The sequence below is a fragment of the Mesoplodon bidens genome, assembly GCF_964165515.1.
Source record: "Mesoplodon bidens genome assembly, chromosome: 1".
Taxonomy (NCBI): domain Eukaryota; kingdom Metazoa; phylum Chordata; class Mammalia; order Artiodactyla; family Ziphiidae; genus Mesoplodon; species Mesoplodon bidens.
The window spans coordinates 115394458-115416722 of record NC_138176.1 but is presented as its reverse complement, the minus strand read 5'-3'; the positions used below and the strand labels follow the sequence as shown (position 1 = coordinate 115416722).

Sequence of the window (22265 nt, the reverse complement as noted above, 5' to 3'; positions counted from 1 at the left end):
ACATGCCACGGAGCAGCTGGGCCCATGAGCCATGGCCACTGAGCGGGCATGTCCGGAGCCTGTGCTCCGCAGCGGGAGAGGCCACAACAGTGAGAGGCCCGCTTACCACAAATAAATAAATAAATAAATAAATAATAAAAAGTGTCAATGGCTTCCTAGTGCTAATGAATTAAAAGAAAAAAGATATTTTGACAGTTACTCTCAATTACAGTGTTCCATCATTAATCTATATAACCTATATTTCTCCTAAATGACCAGCTTCTACGCTGTACGTTGTTATCTAAAAAATATACCTTTTTCTTAATCTCTGACCTACATATTTTTTAAGATCAACTCTGAATGTCATGACTTCCATAAATCTCCAGCCCATCCATACCCATCTAAGGGGTTCTTACTTTACTTTGAATCCTATAGCACTGCTCAGCTTTCTGCTATTGGAACGATATTTATTCCCATATACTTAGCCACTGCTATGTATACTCCTGGAGTGCAGATACGCCATCTAACTCATCTCCGTGGACAGGAGAATACTGACTGTAGACAGGAAATGCTCGATACCTAATTTCTAGTACCAGGAGGTATCTAAACAATTAATGGGAACAACCTGGTTTTAACTGTGGAGAAATTAATTTAGACCCACATAACTACTGCTACACCCAACTGTTAAATACAAATTAAAACGATCATGGCAATGCTAATCATGTGTATGCAGGTATGCTTGTTTATTCACAGTAGCAGGGCCAGTTTTTTTTTTAAACCTGTTTTGTTGTATTTTTTACATATTTTACTCGTTGAATATTTAACTTAAGTAGTAAGAAATCAGAGATTTACAAATTTCAGTGATTCCATTTCAACATGCCAAACAAATTATTTGTTTTTGTTAATGTGATAGTGATGTTGGTTGTTTTAAAACATATCTTTATGATTATTAAAGTAAGATTTTTTCATTTTAAAAACTTGGAAAACACATAAAAATAGTAATATAAAATCTACAATGCACTACCTAAAGAAAACAACCATTAACATTAAATTTATTCCTCACCAGTACTTTTCTATACATAAAAATTTAGGTTCTTTTAAAAAATCCAAATCAATACTATTTGAACAAATGTTTTATTTTTTAAATGATGATTTTCCTAAGTTATCATGTATTTGTACCCATCATCATTTTAATGACTGGACAACATGTACCATAATTTATTTACCATCACCTTATTCATTTTTCAACTCTAATTTTTTTCTCTCTGAGGATAAATTCTACCTATGTTTGGCATTAAAGTACTGTGAAGAAATCAGTTACTTCTGTTGTTATGTCTCTCATTCCTGTGCATTGGAATTTTAATGGCATACATTAAATTTTAATGGCATACATTCCCTTTTTCGGAAGTGCTAGTGGGAGAAGTAAAACTTACCAACCCTCTTTCCAAGAAGTGAAGGAAAAAATTGAAGATGAAATCATTAAAAACTGGGGCAGTGTTATTAAAGGCCCCAAAACTACATCAACGGAGGCTAGCACAGAATCGTGATGTTCTTCTGATTTCTTCTATGAGGGATATAGTTGGTAAAGGAGAGTTAGTTACTTCTGTAGTTAGTGAACAGTTCTTAGAGTAAAACTGAAAAATGAATGGCGAAAACAAGACACAATAAAAGGGGAAGGGAAAGAGCAGAACTTGCATAATTTTTTTTCATTTTTTTCCCTATATTCTCCAACTGTATTTTGATTTATGTTAATGAATGTGATTAAATTAACAACACCCTCTAGGAACAAAGTTGCTGTTACAAAAGGTTAACTGGCCAGGAAAGACTAGGAGACTTTGCAGTAGCCTTGGTTCCATAGTGTTTAATGATAACTTGGTGTTCTGGCATTTTCCAGCTACTGTGCACACTCACCATCCACAGGGGAACACGGGGCCAGTGGTGTGGATGAGTGCGCGTGTGAAATGAGGAAAGATGGGTCTCTCTCTCTCCTAGGGAAGGCGGAAAGAAGGCCATGCCATAGTGGGGAAGGGGAGGGGGTTATTTGCATCTTGGAAAGTAGCTCTTCCTTCCCTTTCCTTCTGGTAACACAGTTGGTGGAAACAAAGTAAGTCACTGGAATGGACTCTCTGTTATTTTAACTATCGTGCATTTTATCAACTTCACAGGAAGCTTATTATTTGAAGAAGTTTGGAAACATTTTTAATGCTGCTGCAATCCTACATCACATGATTGGCTATCTATCTGTTGGTAGACAACCAACTAGACAATAAATTTGAGTAAAGAGATGAGCTTAAGATCCCACCCCCAGTGCTATGCACCACAGGAATCTTACTTCCTCTTTACCCTCTGGGGACAGTCTATATTCAATGTCATCTCACCCTGTCCAATAGGCTGATACTGCACTGCCATTCAACATAACATTAAAGTCAAATCTATGCTATGAATCTAAAATTGCTCTAAAAAAAGTCTTAAGAAAATAAAAAAGAGGTTTGTTTCCCAGGCAAGCCTCTGGTGACAGATCCATAGATACTGTGAAATGATAAATGCATATTCTTTTAAGATGTTAAATTTGTGACTAAACAGCAATAGATAACTAAAAACAGTCATGACCAAGGAAAGTCTGTATTCTACTTTATACAGGGTACTCATTTTTATAGAATTTTTTTTTCAAATACAATCTAAAAGCTTGGTTTGGACCCCTGTGCAATGTAATACAGAAGAAGACTTTCTCAGTAATTGATTCTCATGTATACTAAGTTCTGGCAGAATTTTGAGGACTCAAACTTGAAATCCCCAGCAGAATCACAAATAAATCTCCAAAGAATACTTGGGTTTAAAGAGAAATAAGAAAGCACTGCTAGGATACTGGCTTGACTGGTGTGAGCAGAAAACTTTAGAAAGTATATATGTTTACTTCATTTTATCCCAAGATTGCTCATAATTTTTTAAAATTTAAAGTTATAATTTCTGAAAATGAGATTCTGCTGAAAAATACAGGCTGGCAAAAACATTAGATTTGAATACATTTTCAGGAATCCAATGTTAAAAAGTATCATTTAACAAAAAATACTAATACACTGATGCATCTCCAGCCTCTACTTATGGATTCTGTATTGGGTATTTTGTTCCTTCTACTCAGCATTACATTTAGCAGTAAAATATAAGAAAATTCAACACCTAGAACACATGTATTAACTTGCCAAAACCATCCTTCTCCTAGTGTTTGATTCCAAGGGGCCAGAGGCCAGGGAACATGGGTGGGAACTCTTTGCATGATCCTACTTCAAGAATCTGAGATGCTCTTTCTCAAAAGGAAATACACTTAAACAATAGTCTTTATTTTTTAAAGCTGTTTACCTAGTCACCATTTCTTTCTCTTTGTTTGATGCATGTCCTCCAGAACAGAGAGGTCTGCTTGCTGCAGATAAGAAGTATAAACGATGGTTTTTGAAATACTGATCAATTAAAGGAAGAACAACCTGAAAGAAAGGAAAAGAAAACAGATCTACACAGTGGACTCTTCCGGGGCATGAATGAATGCTGTGTTGTTAGAGCAGCCAGCGTTCTGTCCACATGCAATAAGTCCCCAATATCCACAGCCATGCCAGTCAGCACCATTTCAAAGTATGCCTCTCATAAGTTTCACCCTGCTGTCTCCAGTCCCTATGTGTGTGTGTGCATGTGTGTAATTATAAAAAAACACATCAAATTTTCAATGGTTTGAAATTAGTCTCAATATTTTCTGAAAATGAAACAGTCTTAATATTTTCACATCATGCAGTTCCGTGCCTGAGAGGTTCAATAATCATCAGTGATGACCTTCTACTGAGTCTCTACTATGTCTGAGGATTGTAACTGATATGCTATCATTTCATGTCCCCCAGTAACCACTCTGTATGGTAGGTGCCATCATCCCTGATTTCCAGGTATTAAATTGAGATGTAGAAAGTGAATGATTTACTCAGACTCACACTGCCACTTACCTACCTGCACAAAGCTCTTGCCTGGCCTCTGTCAAAGCCCACCTCCCAATTCTGCCCTCTAATCCTGATGGCTGTTGGCCAATTCCTCCCCCTCCTCTGCCCACAGGCTTTGTACCTGCCACTCACTCTGTCTGAAACGCTCTCCCCACACCCCATGACCTACTCACTTCACTCCTCCTGCAGGCCTCAGTGCAGTGGCACTTCATCAGATAAGCCTTTGCTGGCCTGTCAGCTAGATAAACTCCCTGTATCCTCTGGTCTTTGAACATCATTTGCAATTTTATATTTTATGTGTATGATTTTTGGGTTAGTCTCTCTCCCTAAGAGTCTATAAGGCACACAAGAGAAAGAAACATTTCTGGGTATTTCCCATTAAAGCCCTCTCCTGGCCTCTATGACTACTGCTTGTTCTGTTTCATTTACCACTGATGCACCAGCGCTTAGGACCTTGTTGCAAGCCTGTAGCAAGCGCTAGATAAATATTTGTTGAATAAATAAATGAAAAAAGTAATAATAACTGGCATTACCAGTATTTAGACTCAAGCCTGTCCAAATACATTTTTTCCCCTACAAGGTAGGTATATTTTTTAATAATAGGAATACAAAAGCTTTTAGTGATCTTCCTAGGAAGTGGTGACACTGCCTGAACTTAGTGATTGACATATAATAGGTACTCAATAAATATGTGAATGAATGATCACAGACTTAGTAGAAATTAAGCCACATTAGGCATGCATCTGCAAACAAAATCACTAGGGGCGCTGAGTGCACAGGCAATGAAATACAAAAATGTATTTTAAAAGTGTGATTAGAGGCCATGAATACAGCACTTCTGATCACTGGTTCTCAAGGGCGATTACATCCTAGCAGAAAAGATAACCAGCAACGTGCAGCCCAAGACAAACTTCAGAGGACTGATACAGATTTGGGGTGCAATACTGAGTGGAAAGAAAAGACAAATCTCCCTTGAAGGGTACAATTCTGAAAACATATAATAGAAACCAAATATTAATCAGTCAAAATAACATGTCATTTTGTAAATGACCTATAACCACCAAATGTAAGTACTTTGAGAGGAAATGGACGGAAATCATTAGGTCTTCAGGTTAACTAAAAGATATTGTAAATAGGAAAGCTTCCTAAGGACATTCTGTCTTTGTGATAGTGAATCTCCAGGACATAATTCAATGCATGGCACAGACGAGGCTCAGAGTAAACACTGAGTACGTGAATGGACCCAATGTGGACACTCTGCAACTCCTTCCCGTACTGGCTGGAATGTGCACACAGCAAATTCTTGATAAATTCGTATTAAACGGAATAAATAAAAATCATGGGATATACTCTAAATATGAACAATTGATCCTCTTTGAGCCTCAGTTTTCCTCTTCTGAGTAGGATTCAGGTCCCACAAGGATTCCATAGTATAGGTTCTTATAACAAACCCACTGATAAATTAACTCATGCTTTTCCTCTTTAACAAAGAAATATTCATCGAAAAATTTTAAGTCAGAACAATATTCAAATGTTAGGAAATAGAATGTTTCTCCTTCATGTCATATGATAAAGCCAAAAAAGAGAACTTTGAGTCAGACTTCACAGAGGACAAAGTCATTTGAGAAATACGGTACGGAGAGCAGAGCGAGTTAAAGCATGACCAAAGGTGCTGGGAGCACATTTAGCCCACATGATTCATGCAGTAATTTTCATGCCACAGAATATTTAGTTAGAGTAGAATTCACATTTGTAGACAGGTGCATTCCATAAAGAGGCAACGATCTAAGGAGTATATTTGGTAAACAAACATATTGAAGGAAATACAGGACGGATTGTATACTGTACTTTAGCAAAGAACTTGATTTCTTGTTCGTAAGGGAAATGTTCGCCTTTGCTTCTGCTGCCACCATCTGTAGACATGAAGAGTTTTTAGGTACACGTTGCACTTCAAAGATTGCAAGATATTCACCCCAAATGCTAAGTTTAGAACACATTGCTAAATGCGTTACCCCACTAAACTGAATACAAAAATATAAAGGCTAACTTCAGTTGTGCAATTTAAAAAAAGATTAAAAACATACCCAAACCAAAATAAAAAAGCTCTTGAGACAGCCCATACATGTGGTTATAAGCACACACATACTGGTGTAGCTTTGAGATCTGACTGACATGTAGGGAGGGAACTGGAATAAAGTAAAAATCCCACATTTTTAGCAGTAAAATCCCACATTCTCTTTCAGTAAGAAAGAAGCTCCCTGGGGTGAGAAAAGTGAGTGGAAAATAAGCAAACATAATTTGTTAGATTTTAACATGGACCTCTAAATAAAGATAGTGACTTCTTGGTGTGACTGCAAGTTACAGCCTTTAATATTAATATACCAATGGAAAAATTTCAGGAAGCCGGCACCTGTGATGAAGGGGAGGACTACAACTATAATACTAGGTTGGAAAATTAACATTCTTCTAAAGAATAAAAAAGTTCACCAGTGTCAAAAGATAATTTCCATAAGCAAAGCAAAAAGCCCTGAATTTTCCCCATGGTGTAGAAAATGAGTTCAAGGTTAAGAACTGATTGACTGAATGCATTTAGCTTAGAAGGTGGCCTTTCCTACCTCCCTCATGCATATAAAGGAGATTTCATGCATATAGAAGAGGTAGCAATAAACTATAATAACCACGATGCTATGCAGAACAGATTGGAGAGCTAAGAATTTCAGAACTGGATATAAGGTTTCAGTAAAATCTGTAAGCAGAGCTTCCATATTTTGTAAGAATCAAACTGACTTTTGCTTGAAAAAGTTCTTTTGCACATAGAAATGAAAACAATTTGAAATACGCTTTATTAAATCTTAAGCATAAATTCAGGATAATTTTTAGAGAACTTAGGTAATACTGTGTAAAATCAGACAGTGCTCTTCCCATGAATAAGTAAAAGAAAATAATGGCTTTTCAATGCTTGCGAATTTCAATTTCTTTTAAATCACTTTTGCACTAAATCTCTCTCAAGCATATTATGCAGAATGGCTGGATCCACCTAAGGGACCTTCTCATATAAACGTTATTAAGACAGAAATTTGTACCTATCTAAATCTGCTAATATTTCAAAGAACTAAATAGGAAATATCTTTCCTTTCATTATATATTTTAACAAAAATGCCTCTGTATAAAATGTGAAAAGATTTGGAGAGAATATGATCTGTGATGTAATACAAAAATTCAAAAAAGGCATAGGCATATTCTTACCATGACCATGAGTCTATGTTTAAGAATGAATATATTAAAGATGTGTAGCAAAGGAAATAAAGTGTAAGATAAAAGAAGAAGGTATTACAGAAATTTTGGGTTTTAGTAATAATGAAAAATGAAAACAAATGATTGTGTAGACAATCTCAACTCTGCTTCTCCTCTTGACAGAGTTCTTGTACATAATTTGCCTTGCCAAAGCCACCTGAAAAAGGAACAGGTAACATCAGCAGTTGTAAAAAAAAAAAAAACAAAACTAATTTTGTTGGGCTCTATATTAATCTAACCTTATTTCTCCCCAGAATTCTGTTCATAATAACTTCTCTATCCTATAGAAAGAAAGAAATGTGTGAAGTGGGTGAATCTGCCCTGTAGTTAGCTTCTCACCACTCCTTACACACAAACGCTGTCCTAGGAGGTTTATTCAGAAACTTGAATATAATGTGAATAAAGCAAAGCCTAAACACATTTTACCCTTCAAAGTTCTGTTTCTGCTACCCATACGTAAGCAAAAAATTTTCTTATTCCCTTTCCAAATGATCACTCTTTATTCCCTCTTCTCCTCTCTCGTCAAAAAAGAAGCCTGGATCCCAGAGCTGCTACTCATACAGATATTTTTGAATGTGGATTAGAAATGTCAACACTTAACTTTGTGCATAAAAGCTTCAAAAGTTCACCATGGCCTCATGCTTGTTCTTTGGTCAAATTTCATTCAGACTAATTTGGCTACTAGTCAAGGTGACTATCATATTTAAAAAAATATATTGTTGGATGAGTTACAAAGAGACTGCATATTACAGATTAGTTTGTATAACTGGCCTTTATGAAAAAGATGGTTAAGAGAGGAAAAATATAGCATTTGTACTGTAGCTAAAGAGGCAGGTGGAAAAAGAGGGAGGTTCTTTAAGAGAACGATGCTCAAGTAGAAAATCTCTAATCACATTTGGGATCCAGGGGCCAGGAACAAGAAAATACCAGAGCTCGAATTTCTATAAACTTTAATCTGATGCTGTGCTGAAAACTAATATAAATCCTAAGAAAACGGCAGCAAAAAGAGTCCTTGGTTAGGAGGGGTTTGTTGCTGATGTATCACTAAGGGATCTAGGACTATGGGCCCCAAGGAAAGGGGCTGAAAACAGAAAGAATGAGGGTTAAAAAACCAAAACAAAAACAGAAAGAGAAACTTAAAAATGGAAAAGAAAACAAGAAGATCACCACCAGCAGAGCACACTGCCTTTCAAAAAGGACCAAACTCTACTTCTTTATATCCTAATACCAACCAGTGGCTGGAGGGGATCTGACACAAAGGTGAGTAACTGACAACTTGAATTTTAATTCAACAATGCTGAGGACAAACACAAAATAAGAGAAGTGAGAGGAGGCTGTCTTGATGATCTGTTCTGAATCTTCGATTTAAAATAAGGAGTTCTTTTTGTACTTAAATGGCACTGAGCCAGATGGGGAAGAGGTCTTTCCTTTTACTCTAAGAGAATAATCAAGTATTCTGTATTGCAGATACTCTAATATAAATGTGTAACCCTGCAAAGGCTAAACTCATTGTCTAGAAATTTGGAGAATCCATAGAGTTTTAGTTTAGTTTTTTTAAGAGCAGAGAAATTAATTTCATAAGGAAAGATTTAAGTGTACCTTAAAATCTGATGTCCATCCAATGTATCTTTCAAAATGAAAACTCAATGCCAATAAACATTTTAAGGCGAAAAATATTACATGTTAGATTTTTTTTAAGTTCTCAAAATTTACCCATCCTTAAAAATGAGTTTGCCTATTGACTTTTGGACTCAAATTAGTATTACGATGGATAGAAAGTGTTTATACCATCCGGGAGCAGATCACAAGCATCCCAGTAGTCTATGCTGTTCTATCTCCTGATGTTGTAAATGTTAAGAATAACAAAAACTGGGCTGTTAGTAATAGGACTATGGTACCTACCAAACTCCAGGATATACTGGTGGGCTTCGTCCACATAGCGAATAAGTTGCTGAAGGAAACTATAGGCAAATCGTTTCTCAATAGAAGGAGTGTCCAATTCCAGGTCCTTGAATCCTCTAGAACAGCAAAAAGGAAAAATGGAAACCAACACCTACAAAGACTGCTAGAAGGTAAGGTAAAAACGAAATATATTTTTTAAATACCTACATATAGCGAAGTATATTTAATATTTTACACATAGCAATATATAGATGTGTATATATATACACACACAGATACAGATAAATTTGCAAGGTTAGCTAATATTCTTGTAGCTAAAAACAAAAAAGATTAAATTTATAGAAAATACTTTGCACCTGATATAAAACTGTACTAAATAACTATTACTATGTATTAAAATGTTGCATTTAGAAAAATAGAGTGTCATTTTTGCCTAGGGATTTTGCCTAAATGATGGATGGGGACTTAACATAAGAAGTGTAAGGAACACAGTTATGTGGCACAACCGCTAAGGGCATTAATGTTTCTGACACATATATTTTGAACATACTAAACAGTAGCTCTAAGATTTAAAGAGAGCACTGAGTTCATTTTCAGACTTAAATCTGATAGGGATATTTAAATATTCAGTCTTATAACGAGAATGTGTAACTGGAGTAGGTGTGCTTTTACCTGGATACAGCATAGCCATTGATCTGCAGGAACTTGAGGATGTCCTGTGCTTTTTCCCTATCCTTGGCTTTCTCTTTGGCCGTCAGTGTATCATAGGGTACCAGCAGGGGATGGTTTCCACCTCCTAAGAGGATGTCAAGATAAGAACACAGCATAGTAATTAGAAAATAATGTGAAATGAGATATGGCTGCATGTATAATAGGACTGCACTACAGAACTTCTGGTGTCCTCCACTTATACACAGGATATATAGGACTCATATAAGACTCTTCCCTTTATGGAGCCTTTAATGCTCCAATTAATTTAGGAAACCTGTTCAAAAAGGACTGTGCTTATGCCTTCTAAGAGGCAATTAAAACATGAACATATAGGCATTTGTAATTTCAAATGCCAATGACATCTGCAATCACACAAGAAAGGAAAAGCTGTGTTCTCCTCTCCACTGGAACTCCAAATGCAGAGTGTATTTATGCACCAAAACATGCACAGCTGGATCCAGTAAAATTACAAGGCATGTTTCAAGAAATATGCTTCATTTGCCACCACACAGAGAGAAGAGAAAAAAATGTCTTAAATATGGAATTTTTACTATGCCTCCCAGATCAGAGAGTACTTTATGGTCACATCTTTCTAAATATACAAAACCCATACTTAGACTGCAGGTACAAGTTGATTGCTCTTAAATATCTAATAAAAGTAACATACATTAAGATTAAGAATTTTGGCAAGAACCTAGGTTTCTACTATACCTCTTCTGGTAAGAAATACTACAACCATTCTTTTAGATTTGAAAATTCTGGGAAGCATTTAAACTTAAAAAAACTGGTAAAAAGAAAACAATTTATAAAATTATAAATTTTATAAAAATTATAAAAATTTCAAAAAATGCACTGGTAATTCCAGATATTAAGATCTAATACAGGGAATGCTATTAAAGCAGCATCAAAATGAATAGCACAGTATGACCCAAATTTAAAGTTTACAAAACACATATAGGAATATATTTTATGTGGGATGCTGAAATTCCTTGAAATACAACTTCTAAGGGAACACCAGAAAAAAATAACTATTTTGTTTGAATTATGATGACAACATAGAGACTATTAAATCCCTGTCCAATGGGGTTAAGCCAGGAGCTCCCCAAACAATCATAAATGTTGAATCGGTCCCACACAAGAAATAAGCAGACAAAAAGACAAAGGAGAAAACGCCATGCTCTCCTAGAGCTTGCTTTGACTGAGAGCGCCATCTACAGAAATGCAATCACGCACTGAACCTTCTGACCATTAGGTGACACTATACACCACAAATGCAAAGGGAGAGTCAGGAACTACCACGTTAACACAAAGCATATTAAGAAGCCATCAGTAATTTTACAGTATGATACAATTATTAATGTAATATAATACACTTGTCAGTAGAATACAATTCTCATATGCTACTAAGAAACATTTTGTGGACAGCAAGAAGGATATAGAATCAACCACTAGCCCACTGAGAACAAATTTGACTTTTATCCTAATCACAGATAGAATTTAAAAGCATATTTTATGAAAAAATTTATAAAGCAAACACTTAATTTCATCATGCTGCGATCATAACCTATTTAGAAATTCCACTATTGCATGTAGTCCTTTATTCCTAGAAAAATTGGCAACTTAATTTGTATTCCACAATGATCTGGGTGGGGGGAGGTCAGACACTAATAGGTTACTCTGGGAAGGGTGAGGGGCAAGGGGGGTGGGGAAGAGGAAAAGAGGGAAAGAGAGAGAGAGAGAATGAATAAAGCCTAAACTTTAAAAATCCTAAGAACACAAAGTACGCTCTGACTCTAAAACTCTTCAGAACTAGATAGGGTGGGTTCTTTGAAGTCAGCCAACAGACTGGAAATGATGTCCTTCGCTGTGCCACTTAGCTAATGGCAGTGTGACTACCTTGACCTTGCCTATTTATAACATGAGTATAGATATTATGTGGAAGGGAGGTAAAGAAACTAGCTAAACCTGAGAGGTGAATAAATACGCAGGAATTCCTAGGACTCTGCCTCAAACATACTGCCTGGCTTGTGTACTCATTCATGCTAAAGGGTCAAAATTGTTTTGATACCAGCACTGTCCTTGGCTTAGTGACAGATCACTGCAGCCCAAAATATGTGGCAGTGGGGAAAGAAGAATAAAAAGAAATGCTAGTTCTTTACATTTTTCACTAATTGGGGAGCCTGGATAATATTTCTTGGACTCTCACTCCTTTTTTCTATTCATGACATACTCCTTAAACTGCCTGATTTCCCCCAAACTCTGCTAGCTTCTTAAAGTAGATTGGGAGGGCACTGAGGAACAGACAACCTGGGTGAGCAAAAGAGGAAATTTTCTCCCGGTTTTTCTAAAGCAGATTCATCTTCTGCACATAGATGTAGGGATGATAAAAGAGCCCTGAGCCCTGGATGGGGCTGAAACAAAAGTGGGCAGGTTTGGCACTGACTCTCTTAGTTGTCCAAGTGTCTAAATGACTAAATGGCTATTTCAAGTCATTTCCTTATTCCTGACTTCCTGGCTTCTCTCTTCTCTCCTGCTGTTTCTCTGTCTCTTTCCTATTGTTTTTCAATGTCTCTCTCTCTCAAACACACACACACACACACACACACACCACAGGTACTAAGACACGCAGTAGGTGACAGGCCTCTCCCAGACTCCCACCCATATCTTCTTGGAAGCAGAAGCAGAGTAGTCAGAACACAAGTTGGCTGTCAAAGTCTCCAGGAGAGGGAACACGTTGGAGAAAAGACACCTGTGGTTTCTGTCCTAAAACTGTCCACAGTCTCAAGCCTCTCTGGTTCCAAGAATCATTTCTCCTTCCTTTAGCCCCAATAACTTAAAAGCCAAGATCCAGTGCTATATATTTCAATACCTTTCCTATTGGCCTGCTGTTTTAGGGCCAAACAACTCACTTTCTCCTTTGAAAGGGTAGCCTTCATGGGCTAAGAATACTAATTTCACCACCTCACCTTTTAGCCTTTGCTGCAACTGTGCTTGTCTCCCCCCTACACAGTATGAATTTGGACCAATACAAGCTGGATGCAGAGATACAGATGCCTCATTTATGAGTGATGTGCTTCAAAGAAAACACTGACTGTAGGACACCTAATGGCTGGCCCAGAAATTAAAGGATGATGATTTTCTAGCATACTTATTAGAAGTGAGTACTAAGATAGCTGCTTATTACTTTTAGTTGTAACCAAACCATAGTGATTGAAACACACTTAGAAAACAAAACTGAATTTTTTTCATGTAATTTGCTCATGGAACAAATAGTAATTTTGTTAACTAGTTATGTGGACAATGCTCCTTCAATAACCTCACTAAGTGAAAATTCTATGACTCTGTAACTCAGTTATCCATCCATCCTTCCATCCATCCATCAGCCAATTAAACAACTGATCATTCATTTTACAAACACTGATGGAATGTTTCTAGAAAAACAGGTCTAGCCCTGAGCCAAATTCTTGAATAGGCAATTTTGGTATATGGAATCCTTTTTGTTTGTTTCTATGCCCAATTCTAATTTGTTTTACTCGGTTTTCTAGTGCTTGGTGCCTGGTACCACCCTCCAATATCACAGCTATTCCTTTGATTATGAAATATCTCCACGTCCCAAAATGATGTCCTTCTCTATTCTTACCTGTATCAATAAATAAGAAATAGAGAGTTTCCTGGTGTCCAGAGCTGTACAATAAGGATGACAAAAGTAATCAAAATTGTGGCCCTGAACCTGAACTATATTCTCATTGGGGGAAAGAGACCCACATAGGAAGTAACTAAAGAAAACACACACACACACACACACACACATTATAAACAATATGTGTATAATCTAAAGCTAATGCTGCTGATTTATTCAGCTAATACTGAATAAATAACAGTGAAAGAGATCATCAGATACATTAAACTGAAGAAAATTTATGCAAATATCATATATTTATATTAAGAAATATAATTTTCTCAATAAACTAAGAAAAGATTTGAGAAATGACTAAGAGAATACTAGGTTGTTTTAGTATTTAACAAAAACAGCAGAAAAGAGCAAGCAAAAGAATATAAGAGGGGCAGAGTCAAGATGGCATACTAGGCAGATGCAGAATTCGCATCTCCACACAACTAGGGCATCTACCAGGCCCCGGTGGGGGACCGCGGACACCTGAGGGGACGGGAGGAACCCCCAGTGACCGGGCAGGATGCGGGGTGTGGGGGGAGTGAAGGGGGAGGAGAAGTGGCGACCGGACAGGACTGGCGCCCCTGAGGGGAAGGGATCCCAGGCCCGAAGGGGGAAATTGGGAAACCACTGGGAGGGCAGAGGATCAAAAGGGAGTGTGGCCAGGTTTCCCCTGCCCACATGGACCCCCAGGAACCTGCTGAGATCCTGAACCTGATCCTCTGCCCACCGAGGCCCCCTGCAGCCACGTGGGTCCTGAGGGAGTGGGAGGTGGGGAAGGGGGATCAAAAGTAAAGACCAGACCTCCGGGACCAGCACCCCTGAAGGGTGGCTGGGGGAGGGAAGGAGTTCCTACACCCAGCAGGACCCACCCACGGTTAGGGGTCCAGTGGCGAGGGGGGAGACCCTGGGGGAGACGGTGGGGGAGGGGCACAAAGGAATGGAGGGGAACAGGGCCAGCGCTTTCCCTGTCCACTTAGGCACCAGGGAACGTGCTGGGCTCCTGGTCCTAATCCTCTGTCTGCCCTTGGAGCCTCCCTCTTGCCCACAGACCCCAAGCCCCGCACCTACACCCCCACCCAGGGCCCCACCTCTGCACTCAGAGACCCCCTCTGAGACCTCCTCAGACGTGCTGGCCCTGAACTCCACCCACACACCCTCACTCAGGGCCCTACCTCCAAACTCCGGAAGTGCACACTCCAGACACTCTCCTTTCCACATGCTGCCTCTCCACTTCCGTGCAGGTCCTAAGCAGAGGTCCCGGCCCACCCAAAACCCCACCCCTGCCTAAGTTCCACCCACCGCCTAAACCCCACCCCTATAGCCAAGGCTTTTTTGTTTCTTTCCTCTTTCAGATTGGGGTTCTGCTTTACCTGGTTGATTCACTGTTGTTGATTCTTTTATATATATATATATATTCTTCCCAATAAATATTTTATTTTTCTAATTTTATTTTATTCTTTGTTTGTTTGTTTGTTTTTGCCATATGCGGGCCTCTCACTGCTGTGGCCTCTCCTGTTGCAGAGCACAGGCTCCGGACGCACAGGCTCAGCGGCCATGGGCCACGGGCCCAGCCGCTCCGCAGCATGTGGGATCTTCCCGGACCAGGGCACGAACCCGTGTCCCCTGCATCGGCAGGCGGACTCTCAACCACTGCACCACCAGGGAAGCACCTATTTTATTCTTTATACTTTGTCAGTGATCTCTCCTTTTGGTGTGTTGCCACCCCCCCACCTGTTTTTTTTCTGTTGTCATTTTATTTTACCTGGTTGCAGTTGTTTCGATTATAGTTTTATTTTTCCTAATATATTTTTTATCTTCCTAATTTTATTTTGTTTTTTATTCTTTGATATTGTACTGCTACTCTTTTTCTTTCTTCCTTTCCTGTTTTTTTTTTTTTTTTAACCACACCATCAAGTTTGCAGGATCTTGGTTCCCAGGCCAGAGGTTGGGCCCAAGCTCCTGTGGTGGGAACTCTGAGTCCAAACCACTGGAGTAACAGAGAACCTCAGACTCCAGGGAATATCAATCAGAGTGAGGCCTCCTGGAGGTCCTCATCTCAGCACCAAGACCCAGCTCTATCTAACTGCCTGCAAATTCCAGTGCTGGATATCTCAGGCCAAACAACCAGTAAGACAGGAATACAGCACCACCCATCAAAAAAAAAAAAAAAAAAAAGAAGGAAACGAAAAGAAAAATGTGTTACAGATGAAGAAGCAAGGTAAAAACCTACAAGACCAAATAAATGGAGACAAAATAGGCAACCTACCTAAAAAAGAATTCAGAGTAATGATAGTAAAGATGATCCAAAAACTTAGAAATAGAATGGAGAAAATACAAGAAACATTTAACAAGGACCTAAAAGAACTAAAGAGCAAACAAACGGTGATGAACAACAAATTACTGAAATTAAAAATACTCTAGAAGGAATCAATAACAGAATAGCTGAGGCAGAAGAACGGATAAGTAAGCTGGAAGATAAAATGGCGGAAATAACTGCCAAGGAGCAGAATAAAGAAAAAGCATGAAAAGAATTGAGGACAGTCTCAGAGACTTCTGGGACAATATTAAACACACCAACATATGATTTATAGGGGTCCCAGAAGAAGAAGAGAAAAAGAAACGGTCTGAGAAAATATTTGAAGAGATTATAGTCAAAAACTTCCCTATCATGGGAAAGGAAATAGTCAATAAAGTCCAGGAAGCACAGAGAGTGCCATACAGGATAAACCCAAAGAGAAACATGCTGAGACACATATTAATCAAACTATCAAAAATTAAATACAAAGAAAACATAATAAAAGCAGCAAGGGAAAAGCAACAAATAACATTCAAGGGAATCCCCATAAGGTTAACAGCTGATCTTTCAGCAGAAACCCTGCAAGTCAGAAGGGAGTGGGAGGACATATTTAAAGTGAAGAAAGGGAAAAACCTACAGCCAAGATTACTCTACCCAGCAAGGATCTCTGTCAGACTCGACAGAGAAATTAAAACCTTTACAGATAAGCAAAAGTTAAGAGAATTCAGCATCACCAAACCAGCTTTACAACAAATGCTAAAGGAACTTCTCTAGACAGGAAACACAAGAGAAGGAAAAGACCTACAATAACAAACCCAAAACAATTAAGAATATGGTAATACGAACATACATATCAATAATTGCCTTAAATGTAAATGGATTAAATGTCCCAACCAAAAGACAAAGACTGGCTGAATGGATACAAAAAAAAGACCTGTACATATGCTGTCTAAAAGAGACCCATTTCAGACCTAGGGACACATACAGGCTGAAAGGGAGGGAATGGAAAAAGATACTCCATGCAAATGGAAATCACAATAAAGCTGGAGTAGCAGTTCTCATATCAGACAAAATAGACTTTAAAATAAAGACTAATACAAGAGACAAAGAAGGACACTACATAATGATCAAGGGATCAATCCAAGAAAAAGCTATAACAATTGTAAATATTTATGCACCCAACATGGGAGCACCTCAATACATAAGGCAAATGCTTACAGCCATACAAAGGGAAATCAACAGTAACACAATCATAGTAGGGGACTTTAACACCCCACTTTCACCAATGGACAGATCATCCAAAATGAAAATAAATAAGGAAACACAAGCTTTAAATGATACATTAAACAAGATGGACTTAACTGACACATATAGGACATTCCAGCCAAAAACAATAGAATACACTTTCTTTTCAAGGGCTCATACAACTTTCTATGGGATATATCAAATCTTGGGTCACAAATCAAGCCTTGGTAAATTTAAGAAAATTGAAATCATATCAAGTATCTTTTCCAACCACAATGCTCTGAGACTAGATATCAATTACAGGAAAAAAAACTGTAAAAATACAAAAACATGGAAGCTAAATAATACACTACTAAAAAATCAAGAGATCACTGAAGAAATCAAAGAGGAAATCAAAAAATACCTAGAAACAAATGACAATGAAAACAAGATAACCCAAAACCTATGGGATGCAGCAAAAGCAGTTCTAAGAGGGAAGTTTAGAGCAATACAATCCTACCTCAAGATACAAGAAAAGTCTCTAATAAACAACCTAACCTTACCCCTAAAGCAGTTAGAGAAAGAAAAACAAAAAAACCCCAAAGTTAGCAGAAGGAAAGAAGTCATAAAGATCAGATCAGAAATAAATGAAAAAGAAATGAAGGAAACAACAGCAAAGATCAATAAAACTGAAAGCTGGTTCTATGAGAAGATAAACAAAACTGATAAACCATTAGTCAGACCCACCAAGAAAAAAAGGGAGAAGACTCAAATCAAGAGAATTAGAAACGAAAAAGGACAAGTTACAACAGAGACCACAGAAATACAAAGCATCCTAAGAGACTACTACAAGCAACTCTATGCCAGTAAAATGGACAACCTGGAAGAAATGGACAAATTCTTAGGAAGGCACAACCTTCTGAGACTGAACCGCGAAGAAATAGAAAATATAAACAGACCAATCACAAGCACTGAAATTGAAACTGTGATTAAAAATCTTCCAAAAAACAAAAACTCAGGGCAAGATGGCTTCACAGGCGAATTCTATCAAACATTTAGAGAAGAGCTAACACCTATCCTTCTCAAACTCTTCCAAAATATAGCAGAGGGAGAAACACTCCCAAATTCATTCTACGAGGCCACCATCACCCTGATAGCAAAACCAGACAAAGATGTCACAAAATAAGAAAACTACAGGCCAATGTCTCTGATGAACACAGATGTAAAAATCCTCAACAAAATACTAGCAAAGAGAATCCAACAACACATTAAAAGAATCATACACCATCATCAAGTGGGGTTTATCCCAGGAATGGAAGGATTCTTCACTATATGCAAATCAATCAATGTGATACACCATATTAACAAACTTAAGGATAAAAACCATACAATAATCTCAATAGATGCACAAAAAGCTTTTGACAAAATTCAACACCCATTTATGATAAAAACTCTCCAGGAAGTAGGCATAGAGGGAACCTACCTCCACATAATAAATGCCATATATGACAGACTCACAGCCAACATCATTCTCAATGGTGAAAAACTGAAACCATTTCCTCTAAGATCAGAACAAGACAAGGTTGCGTACTCTCACCACTCTCATTCAACACAGTTTTGGAAGTTTTAGCCACAGCAATCAGGGTAGAAAAAGAAATAAAAGGAGTCCAAATCAGAAAAGAAGAAGTAGAACTGTCACTGTTTGCAGATGACATGATACTATACATAGAGAATTCTAAAGATGCTACCAGAAAACTACTAGAGCTAATCAATTAATATGCAGAGTAGCAGGATACAAAATTAATGCACAGAAATCTCTTGCATTTCTATATGCTAGTGATGAAAAATTTGAAAGAGAAATTAAGGAAACACTCCCATTTACCACTGCAACAAAAACAATAAAATACCTAGGAATAATCCTACCTTAAGAGACAAAAGACCTGTACGCAGAAAACTATAAGACACTGATGAAAGAAATTAAAGACGATACAAACAGATGGAGAGATATACTATGTTCCTGGATTGGAAGAATCAACAATGTGAAAATGACTATTCTACCCAAAGCAATCTACAGATTCAATGCAATCCCTATCAAACTACCAATGGCATTTTCCACACAACTAGAACAAAAATTTCACAGTTTGTATGGAAACACAAAAGACCCTGAACAGCCAAAGCAATCTTGAGAAAGAAAAATGGAGCTGGAGAAATCAGGCTCCCTGATTTCAGACTATATTACAAAGCTACAGTCATCAAGACAGTATGGTACTGGCACAAAAACAGAAATATAGATCAATGGAACACGATAGAAAACCCAGAGATAAACCCACACACACATGGTCACCTTATCTTTGATAATGGACGCAAGAGCATACAATGGAGAAAAGACACCTCTTCAATAAATGGTGCTGGGAAAACTGGACAGCTACATGTAAAAGAATGAAATTAGAACATTCCCTAATACCATACACAAAAATAAACTCAAAATGGATTAAAGACCTAAATGTAGGGCCAGGCAGTATAAAAGTCTTAGAGGAAAACAGAGCAGAACACTCTATGACATAAATCACAGCAAGATCCTTTTTGACCCACCTCCTACAAAAATGGAAATAAAAGCAAAAATAAACAAATGGGACCTAATGAAACTTAAAAGCTTTTGCACAGCAAAGGAAACCATAAACAAGATGAAAAGACAGAAAGAGAAAAACAAATGCCATATGCTAACACATATATATGGAATCTAAAAAAAATGGTTCTGAAGAATCTAGGGGAAGGACAGGAATAAAGACACAGACGTAGAGAATGGACTTGAGGACGTGGGGAGGGGAAACTGTAAGCTGGGACAAAGTGAGAGAGTAGCACTGACATGTATACACTACCAAATGTAAAATAGATAGCTAGTGGGAAGCAGCTGCATGGCACAGGGAGATCAGCCCAGTGCTTTGCGACCACCTAGAGGGGTGGGATAACGAGGGTGGGAGAGAGACGCAAGAGGGCGGGAATATGGGGATGTATGTATACATATAGCTGATTCACTTTGTTATACAGCAGAAACTAACACAACAATGTAAAGCAATTATACTCCAATAAAGATGTTAGAAAAAAAGAATGTAAGAGACAATTACATAACTGGACTGAACAAAACAAAGAGGCTGAAGATGGGAGATAGAATGAAATAAGAGAAATATTTAAGTTGGGGATAGAAGTCAGTGAGGGAGGTCTACGTAACTAATAGAACACCTCGGGTATTAGGATGAGAAATATAGTTATCTACATGCTAAAATGGGCATGAGAGAGGCACCAAAATTCTGAGTCATGAGCAATCACTAGCAATCAGGAAATCAGGAAATAGCATTTCCACCTTGAAACTATTACAGCCATATTTGAACCATTCTAATAAAATAAAGTTGTAATGAGCTCTTATGCTGAAAAGACTATTTTATCCTTATCATACGTTCATGTACTCAAACTCTGTTTTTTTCATAAAGATTTTTAGAAAATACTACCTTTGGACTCCAGTTCCAGTTTCTTTTTCTTTGCCCAAATATTATGGTAGTTTTCAGCCATCATTTCCGCCATAGCCTTAAAAGAACAAAATATTTAGCAACTAAGTTATACTCTAAAAGGATAGTAGAAAAAAGATAACTTTGCCTTCCAATATGTAATATCAAAACACACTTTAAATTAATAAATCGTAGTGTCTTAGTGCTAAAACACATGTAAAAGATAATTAAGCACAGCTTTGTTATTTAGAATCTGAATTTCAGAGGATTCTAATGATCTGTGAATTTACAAACCAGCAGAGGTGATGTGATGGGAATGGTCATTGTTCTTTATAATGTTTAAAGATACATGTTTTGTTAATTTAATAATGAAACTTCAAACTAGCTATGGACTTTAAAAATATGTTTATTTACAAGTTCTTATTTTAATTTCTAAAGTTTTAAAAGATGATGTAAACCTTACTGAATGAACACTGAATGCAGAGAGCATCAGACAAGCAGTCTAGATCCATATCTGTCCCAACCTAGGTCAGTCTGAGGTCTTGGATGAGACTTGGCCTCTGTGGCCTTTGGGTTTTGACAAGATTACCTCCAAGATTCCTTTCATTTTTGATTTTCAAGTTTACTATGTCATGTTAATACATTCGTACCAGAGCAATGACAAAGGGCAAGCCAAACACTTTAACAATCCATAGATTTTTTTATCTTTATATACTTATATCTCTTGGAATAATACTAACAATGCCAATGTCATTGTCTGATCATTATATTGACCTGTTAACTTATGTTCCATGGAAACAAACTTTATCTTTTCACTCAAATCAGGCAATTCAAAGTAGGTTCCTTAGTGACAAAGGAGACAGACAGAACTATGGTGGAGAAAGCAAAATGCCATCAATTTCCCTGGATAAACAACTTATAATATATATTCTTTCATGAGTAATTAAAGTGATCCTTGAGCAGAGCATTATAAACTACTGATTTAGTCTCTTCTCACATACAGCTATTTAATTATATTAGGACTTTTACATAGATATGATCTTTAAAGAAAATATATTATCCTAGAAAAAGTTCTATCAACTTTTACAGCATTAAAAGCTTAGGGTACATAATCTATAAACTCCATAGACCTTCTATATGATCACTACATTCAAATAATTCATGCTGTAAAATACATGCAGGAAGTGTTACAGTATGCTTTTTAAAAATGAAATTTGCAGAATATTTTTAAAAGTACTTACATGCAGATCTCTGGATAGTGTAACATTGCTCATGTCAATGGCTCGGGGGCTATAACCATGGGCGGCATCTACAGAAACCTAGATAATTTGCACAAAAAAATAGCATCTCATTAAAAAACACAGTAGAGAGAGATTTAAGAGACACTTTGAAAATATAAGGCAAACAAAATTCCAAGTGTAACGTTTCCTCAGATAAAACTGGCAAGTAGCTACACAAATTGATTTTGCAAACACATCTAGCAGATTACATTATATTTGGGTCTGACAAGTATTTATGATTGAATAATACATCCCAATATCTTAGGGATTGCTAATCTGTAAAGCTAACGATCAGGATTCAACAAATTATGTAGTGAGTCCAAGATTCTGAAATATTACCGGAATCAAAGGATAATTGAATTCTTGAGTTTCTTACAAATTCTAATTGGCTGCAATGAAATTTTCTTTTCCTCACACAAACGGTAG

General features: G+C 37.3%; 1 protein-coding gene across 2 annotated transcripts in view; it reads right to left on the bottom strand.

Moving 5' to 3' along the window:
• Positions 1 to 22265, bottom strand: part of RYR2 (ryanodine receptor 2) — a 725859-nt gene that overhangs the window by 150442 nt on the left and 553152 nt on the right. For both annotated transcript variants that reach the window (XM_081249359.1, XM_081249358.1), the window contains exons 57-62: positions 21801 to 21878; positions 20563 to 20638; positions 9825 to 9948; positions 9153 to 9268; positions 5805 to 5869; positions 3337 to 3458 (exon numbers count right to left, since the gene is read on the bottom strand). In XM_081249359.1, the coding sequence (XP_081105485.1) occupies positions 3337 to 3458; positions 5805 to 5869; positions 9153 to 9268; positions 9825 to 9948; positions 20563 to 20638; positions 21801 to 21878 (581 nt within the window). The remainder of the gene's footprint in view (positions 1 to 3336; positions 3459 to 5804; positions 5870 to 9152; positions 9269 to 9824; positions 9949 to 20562; positions 20639 to 21800; positions 21879 to 22265) is intronic.